The 9,420-nt window shown below is 18.8% G+C and overlaps 2 protein-coding genes across 2 annotated transcripts in view; one reads left to right on the top strand and one right to left on the bottom strand.

Moving 5' to 3' along the window:
- The window catches only part of LOC102673239 (orexin receptor type 1), a 105,324-nt gene that overhangs the window by 30,617 nt on the left and 65,287 nt on the right, over positions 1-9,420 (top strand). The window lies entirely within an intron of this gene.
- The window catches only part of LOC102674430, a 15,540-nt gene that overhangs the window by 2,921 nt on the left and 3,199 nt on the right, over positions 1-9,420 (bottom strand). Inside the window, exons 5-7 of the mRNA XM_031508952.1 lie at positions 8,798-8,960; positions 8,339-8,495; positions 74-223 (exon numbers count right to left, since the gene is read on the bottom strand). Coding sequence (XP_031364812.1) covers positions 74-223; positions 8,339-8,495; positions 8,798-8,960 — 470 coding nt within the window. The remainder of the gene's footprint in view (positions 1-73; positions 224-8,338; positions 8,496-8,797; positions 8,961-9,420) is intronic.

Below are 9,420 nucleotides of genomic sequence, written 5' to 3'. Positions count from 1 at the left end.
TTCATTGCAATTTTTTTTTTTTTTTTTTTACGGGAATAGGCAATTAAGGGGATAATCAAACGTTCATGCTCACCACAGCGTATCTAATGCTTTTGTATACGCTTTTATCGCGTTCTCGAGCCATTTAACTTCCCTCAATTCCTCCGTGTCATACTTCTTGTCATCTTTAATAGACCACCATTTTGATTTCTCAACCCTTGTCTCTAATCCTGGGAATTCGTTCCTGAATCAATTCAATGATCAAATTTTTATTATTTTTAAATTGATTATAAATATTCGTGCAAATTTACATTATTATTATAATAATTAAAAGAACAAAAATTGAATTATAGAGATTTTTTCATTTCGTCTTGCGATTTGCGGTTTGATATCAAAAATCCCGCGAATTTCAAAAATTCGAACTTCGAAAAAATAAGCTTAATTGAATCTGCAATCAATTTTTTTTTAAAATTTTGATTTCTAAAATGTTTTTATTTCAATTTTCATTTCTCGTTAGTTATTATAATTTTATAATGTGAGGTTTCATAAATATAAAATTCAAAATTATAATCATATTTAATTTCGAATTTTAATAAATATTATTCAATAAAATTATATCATTATAAAATATTATAAAAGATATAAAGGATTCTCATGATTGTAAAATTATTAATTCATATATGCTTAAAAATTATTAATAAATATTTAATTTGAATTTTATAAGAATTTTTGTATAAGAAACAAGGGACATTCATTTCCTTTTCTTATCTTTCATTCAATAAATTTTATAAAATTTAAATTGAAATATCTTTTAAATATTTTTTAAGCATATATGATCAATCCTTTTTTTTTTTTTTATAGAGAATATCATGTTGCATCGATTGATGTATTAAAAGTATGTATATAATTCCATTTAAAAAAAAACACGATATATATATAAAGTTGGCCTTTATAATTTTTACATATTCTAAAAGAATTAGTAACATTCAATTTTTATATGAAACATTTTTATAAATAATAATACTTTGTAAGAAAATCAAGATAATAAAATGATATAAAACTTGTTAATGTATATTCATTATAAGACACGTGTTCATATAATTATGATCGATTGTAATTTAGTAATAAAATTTAGTAATAAAAACTCAGTTATAAATATTAATTTATTCTCATAAATTAAATATTGTACTTTTGAATAAAGACTGCGTATAATTTAATAATCGTCCATGAATTATTATTAATTTTTTTTTTTAAATTTCATAATTGTTTTTATTTATTTATATAATTTGTGTTTATTTTCTTTGAATCCAAGATTTATTTATTTAAAAAAATTTAACTATTAATCATAATAATTAAATTATAAAGAAATTAATATTTAATAAGTTTAAATTCAATGACAAACAACAGAAACGAATGGAAAATTTTTAATGGTTACTAATTAAACATCCTTGGCTAAATCAGATTTTATGCTTCGGAAGATCTTTGAGAAAATACTCTATTTCAGATTAAATCAGCAATTTTAATATAATGACATATCATTATTATAATTAACTTATATCATTTTTTATAATTACATTGTAATTCTTTTATTATTTCTTTATAATTCCATCTATTAATTATTTGTTATTACAATTATAAAAACTCTACAATTTATAAATTTTGAATCTATGAATCATGAATTTCTTATCAATGAATTTATTATAATATTTTTGAATATGGGTTTTATTTCGATGATTATATTGTTAAAGCAAATAAAAAATTTTGTTGTAATTATTTTAGATATATATTAGATATTTAGATTTAGATATTATTATTATTAAATTTAGATATTTTAATTAAAAAATGATACGTTTTTAAAAAGTTATCACAAAAATTATCATTTATAGAATAAAGTATATCTTTTGAAATTTTTCTCTTGTAATATTATGACATAAATAATCAAAAAATGTAACTCAGACATCAAAATTACTAAAGTCAGAAATATAATTAAGAAATTTAAAAAAAAAAATAAAATGTATATATATTTCAAATAACCATTTTTATTTAAAAAAATGTTATTGTTTTATTTTTCAATTTTTATGATAAATTTTTACATATAATAATGTATAGAAGTGTAACAAATTTTGCTATCAAAATTCATAACTTTTTCAAACTAATTTCAACAATACGTATTTCTCAAATACAAAACAAACACAAAAGTTGATATACAAAAATGTCATGATTGAAATTTACTTATTATTAAGTTAAATAATTTATATTTGCGTTAAAATATATACAACTTTTAAATTTCCAATAATCTCAATCGAATAATACATAAAATAAGTTTCAACATTTCTGCTCTGGTTTTTAAAATTTTCCCAAAGATATCACATAAATTAATATCTTCAGAATTATTTAAAGCATAAAAATAAAAATAGATATGTTAAAAATAAAAAAAAAACAAATCCGATCTTGTTTCTATAATGTTTGAATAGTAAAAATGTAATGACATTTACAACTGTAATGATTAACTAATAAGATAACAGAAAATATTAGATGTGTGCTAATGAATTCATTGATTGCGTGCAAGTAAACGTATATGCATGAACAGCACGATAATTCTATTATTCGTGTATTGACTACATTCAAAGAATAATTGCACTATTAGGCTTGTTTCTATGAATAACAAATCGCCGCGTTTAATGATTGGAATGAATTTTAAACGTGTTTCGATGATGCAATTTTATGCAATTATTTGCAACGAAGGTAAGCCAATTTTTTCATTCTTTCAAAATAGCAATGCAATTATTAAAATAAAGTAATACGCATTATTTTGCCCCAAAAATATAAAATCTTAAAATTTTTGAAAAAATAGCAAACGATCAAACAATTGCAAGAAAATCAAGAAATCCAAAGAAATTTTAATTTTATGTTGATTATTTTTTTTTATTTAAATAAAATTTATTAATTATTATATTAAATGTTAATTAATCATATTATATTATTAGTAATCTAAATCAAAACATTTGAATGTTTCCATGATATCTTATTTATATCTTTATAATATATGTAATATAATATATCAATCAATTCAAAAATTCAATTCAAAAAACAAGAATTATCTTTCTAATAAAAAAATTACAATTGAAAAAATTGCAATATGTGATATTAATACGAAAAATACGTAACATTTATTTCATAATCCTATGCAACATGCGAAAAACTTAACATATTATTATTTAATTTAAAAAAATTATTTTTCTTACGATCATTGATATAATTTATCGAAATAAACCAAAATAAATTAAATATTATTATATTATTATATTATGAATGAATTATATTATAATATCTATTATATGACAGAAATAATTTTTCAATATTATATGTTATAATTGTAATGAATTCAATTAGAATATCCTTTAGTAACAAATAATGACAGAAATAATAAAATAAAAATAAAAATAAAATAGGATTACGAAAAGTAATGTCATGTATCGTAATCTATTTTGTTATTAACTTGTATCTTAATAGCATCGCATAATTTTCATTTTGTTATTTATTTGAAATACAATTATAAACATATTATATAATTTAAAAATATATTAATGATATATAAATATCATTAAAAATATATAATATTTTTAATGATATAATCAAAAATAATTGATTATATCATTAAAATAATTGTACAATTAATTTATCAATTTAAATTAAATATATATTAGAAATATACAAAAAATAAATAAAATTGCATAAGAATCATGATGAAATATTTGTCTGTCAAATGTGAAAACAAATTTTTTTTTATAACTATTGAAATTCAAAAACTATATATATATAATTTGAATTATAATATAATTTTTCTTCTTCATTTATTAATTATTTAATTCGACTACACAGAAGTATTTGAAGAAGTTATTCTTAAAATAATTGAAAATTATTATTTATTAGTTTGTTATTTTTCTAATTTAAATATTATTTAAATTATTTTTCTAATTTAATGTATTGATAGTACTAGACATTTATTTTATTTATGTCAAATTTCAATTTGATATTATTTAGAATTATATATTAATAAATATTTTTCAATTTCATTCTCGATTTGAAAATTTATTTAATCAATGTTCATCATTAAAAAAAGAAAAAAATCTTTAATAAAAACAAAAATTTATTGTTATAGCAGCAATTTTATTATTATCAACGATGCATCATCACTTTTGAAGTACTATTCAAGATTTTTATGTGATGATATGTTTGCAACACTAATTATGATATTAATTATAGTAATTATTACGTTTTTTCAAATAATAAATTTTTAAAACAATTTCTATTTCATTTTAATAATAATACATCAGAAATGTACATAAACATAAAAATATATATTAATTTTAAATATCAAGAATATTTTTTAATAAATCTTTATGCATAATTTAACTTCAAACAGTTAATAACTTCAAAACAATATATCTTGAAAAAAAATCTATGATATTGTACAATAAAATTGATATAAATATGTTAAAAAAAATTTAAAAATTTTCTATATCACGTAAATATAGCCAAAATTTGCAAAAATCGATATTTTTTTCATCATTCGATCAAACAACAAAAAATGTTTCAAAATTATCTTATATTTTGTCATACCTATTTTTCATATAAAAGAATAAAATTTATATATATAGATGTTTATATAAAATTTGGATATATATTGCATTAGTTTCAAAAAACATTTTAAATCATAGGATCTCATAGGATCACGTAATATTATAAAAATAAAAGAAAAAAAATAATAAAAAATCATTAATTCACTGGAATAATTCACTTCGATCCGTATAATAATTAATTTTTTCCTCAATAATTATACTTAATTTTACATTTAAATACGCATTACATGATATGCAAAATCTTGATATTGTATGTATTTATAAGAAAAATAAGTATGATAGATATAGTGTATCATTTTTTTCTTTTTTTTTCATATTGATTTCATAATAATTTTATTACTGATATGAAATCATTATTACAGTCAATAATAGTAATTTCATTTAATTTGAGAATAGGATAATTAACAGAACTTCAATCTAATAATTTTTTTTAATGGCCTTTTAAATATTAATAGACAAATAATAATTTTGATATTTTCGACTCAATCTGTAAAAAAGTAAAATATCAATTTGCAAAAGTTTCTCAATAATAATATTCTATTATTATATTAATGTGTCAAAATTTTAAAAATTTTAGAATCATTTAATCTATTCATTTGCATATTAATTTTACGATGATTTCATGATAAAAATGGTATTTTAAGCTTTATAAATTTTAAGTTTTAATGTTATGTTGCTGATTTGGAATAATGAAGAATATAATTTAAAAATAATAAAAAGTATTCAATCACTCTTTCAAATACAATAGCTTTTTTTTAGATTAAACAACCTTTTTTGAAAAGTTAAAAGAAATTAAAAAAATAGTTTATAAGATGAAAACGTGTGAAAAGAATCTTGAAGAAATTTTAATTAGTTCGAATTAATTAAAAAAAAAGTAACAAACTATTAAATTATAACATTCACACTGCACCCACATTTTACACAACATTGCATTTATGTAATACTGTTCTCAGTGCTTTTCTCTTCTTTTGTCTTCACTGTAATTCACATTGCAGAAAAGTAATATGCATTATAGCAATCTTCTCAGTAAATGGATTTAGAATATAATAAAAATTACATCTGATTACTTTATTAAAATTGATATTTAACTAAAATTATACTTATGATATTATTTTTATGCCTATTGGTTAAAAAAAAAAGTAATTTTAATAACCTAAGCTAATCTTATTTAATCTAATTTTAATTTTACAATACTATATAAATTATCTATATTGTAATAAAATAAAAAAAATTTTGTTATTTTTTCAATTAAACCAAAGTTTCAGATATTGTTTTTATTGAGAGTTTGAAATATAAAAGTTTACTAGTTTTTTCATAATATTATTATAATTTTATTTATTTTCGTCTTTTCTTGTAATTATTTATTCATAATAAATGAATATTTCAAATATGTTGTATATCCTTTATAACTTATATTAATTATTGTTTCGATGGTATCATGGAAAAAAAAGGAAAAAAAAACTGTTGCAAACCAACTTGTATTAATAGACAAGTATTATGAAATGATCGTTGATACTGTATTGTGGTTACCATTTACTCATTAACGATCATGATTGTCAGATAGGACATAATAAATCTATTATTTTTATCTTGGACTTGTACAATTCATTCAGAAGAGGTGGTAAATTGTATTGATCGATATCGAAGTATAATTGACATAATTAACATGATAATATTTTTGATTTGACAAAAACATTCGACTTTAATTTCTCGCTTAATTGATTTTGTCAGCATTTGATATTTTACTTTTTCACTTGATTAATTGTATTAGTTTATTTTTAGAACTATAGTTTTTGTTTATAAAGTATAAATCAAATTTTTATTATAAATTTTTCTAAATGAAATTTTCAATGCTTCTATTCTATTAGTAAAGTTGAAGGATTTTTTTATGTTATTATTTTTTTTTTCTTATATTTTTTCTTCTAGATATTCTGTATTAATATTCATACAAGATATGAATATTATGAAAATCCATATGAGATATTTAAATTATAAGAAAATTGATTATAATTAAGTTTATAAAACATAATATTTGTAACAAGTATTTTTGCAATATTTTCATTTATTTTTGCTTATATTTACTTATAGTGAAATTGATTGAAATGATTGAAAAATCGATATTTTTATAATACCTGTACTTATCTTTATAATGTATTATTATTAAATCCATATTAAAAATCTATATAAATTTCAAAAAATTTTACAATGTATCATTATGTACAATTTAAAACTGTATAGAAAAATATTACAAATTCTAATTCTAATTTTGTAAAGTTACACTATTCTTTCTATAAAACTTTCTCAACTTTAATATTAGGGTACGAGCTCATTTAATAAGTAAGGAAATCAAATAATTAACATTCTAAAATTGATTGGTGTACTTTAGCGACTCCATACATATTATTACATCGAAAAAAAATTAATTAAATGATACATAATAATATGTAAAAGAAACTACACAGTTATATTTATATTATATTCGCATAAAAAAAAACGAAATTTATTATTACACAATTTTATATTTTCTAATCCTATGTATTGAATGCAGAAAATATTCTCGTTTATTCTAATAAAATTTTCTTTTCTACGATTATCATTTTAAATATCGATTTTTTTAAGATCATTTGTAAGTAATTCCTTGTTTTGTTTTATTAATATCAGCACGAAAACATATTCAAATAATTCGTAAAATATTGATCAATAAATTTTTATTATTACATGCTATAAAATAAAAAATTTTTATTTTTTAAATATTGCAAAGTTCAGATTGCAATATTATACTTTTCTATGCATAAATAATTTAAAAATAATTTAAAGATATTGAAGTGTTCGAAGCTTCAATAATTAATCAATAAGCTGCTATTATAATTTTCCTATAGTATAAATTTTATATCTAAATTTTTGTTGTTTCTATAAAGATATGTAAATTATTATTTTATTATCAAGAAAGTAATTTTTATATTTTGTTTAAATTTGATATAATAAACTTTGAATATATAATAATTTATATTCAATTAAATAAAATTTTTAGTTCTTTATTAAAATGAAAAATAAATGAAATGATAAATACTCAAATGTAAAGAAAAATTTTTGTATATCATTTTGTATATATAATTTAAAATATATATTATATATTTAGACTTATAGAAAGATGGGAAAAAAATAACGGAACGTTTATGCATATGAGAAATAGTAATTGTGTCACGGATTATCAAACGGATAATGTTACATAAGAAAATTTCTTAATTGCGGTTTGAGTCATGTCGGAACTAATTGATAATCGTTGTTTATAAATATATACAATTGTCATCAATTACGAATTGACAGAAAAGGTTCAATTGGTTTCAATTCTAATTATTGATTTAATTAATTTATTAAAGAATAAAAAATCAATTTTCACTTGCTCTTTTTTGTGATATATATATATACATAATTTAAAATATAGTGTTTTGAGTTTTATAAGTTAAATTAGAAAGTTTAAATTTTTAATTATGATAGCATTATAAATTTTGATATCTTATAAAATTAAGATATACATATAAAAAATTATTTGATATCATTAAGTCTGATATACCATTTTGATATAATATTTTCATTAATAAGTTTGAGAATTATTCTTATTATAATTACAATTGAATGTATATTTTTATTTTTGAAATTTCATTAATTAAATTTTATAAATTTAAATGTAAAAGAATATAAATATATGTAGTTACCTGGAATCTTCCAAAAGTAGAATAGTGTTTGTCGAATTAACATGTTTTAAATGCTCTTCGATATGTCCTTCGCTGACAATCAAAATGGTCGAATTCACTGGTTTGCTGAAGAATTCATTTTCCGGTGTTCCAATATGCACAATATGCGTGGTTAAATCTGGAATTTTTATTGCAATTAATTTTTCGATTTATCGTATTATCGATTTTTTTTTTAATTTTTGAATTTTTTTTCTAAAATTTTTCATAAATTTTTTCATAAAACCTATAGTGTTATATAGTATAATATATATAATGTATAATTTTTTACTTTGTTTATTCATTTTCGAATATATATATATTATAAAGAATTATCTACATAAATATCTACATAAATATTAGAAAGAATTTAAAAGATCAATATCTAAAAAAAAGAGAAAAAACAAATAAATAATTAAAAAAAAAAGAAAATTGTTGCCTTACCATCTTTATCGCCATCAGAAATCAAAACACAAAAACCATTTTTAATGGCTGCCGTTGTTAATTTCTTTGCAATGTTTTGAGTGTCATCCTCACCATCCTCATCACTGTTCACCACTAATGTGAATGATTTCCATTTTAATTCTTCCATGATTTTTAACGTTCCCTGGATCAGAAATCATAATTAATAAGTATAATAAATTTTAAACAAACAAAATTCCTATTATATTTATTCCTATGTATCAAATTTAACTTCTTTTCATTCTAATGTACATAAAGTTCAAAATATATTTTAATATTAAATTAGACTTTAATCCATATATCTGATTTTAATCCATATACATCTATTTCTTAAATATAGAATTATTGTGTGATATTGAAATTTGAGGTAGACATATAAAGTATTAATATATTCATAGGATATTTAGATCTGCTTTAGATATTAAAACAAATACAAAAGTTGATATACAAAAATATTGCTTAAGGCTTATTTATTAAGTTATAATTATATAAATTGTTAATTATATTTTGTCTTTATTTCATCATTGATACATTCTATTTTTACTTCGTTTCATCTACAAAATTAAATTGCTTATAATTTAATAAGCCTCAATATTTTCATATAT

The sequence above is a fragment of the Apis dorsata genome, unplaced genomic scaffold (genome assembly GCF_000469605.1).
Source record: "Apis dorsata unplaced genomic scaffold, Apis dorsata 1.3 scaffold_113, whole genome shotgun sequence".
NCBI lineage: Eukaryota > Metazoa > Arthropoda > Insecta > Hymenoptera > Apidae > Apis > Apis dorsata.
The sequence above is the reverse complement of the archived record's forward strand: the minus strand, read 5'-3'. Positions and strand labels throughout refer to the sequence as shown.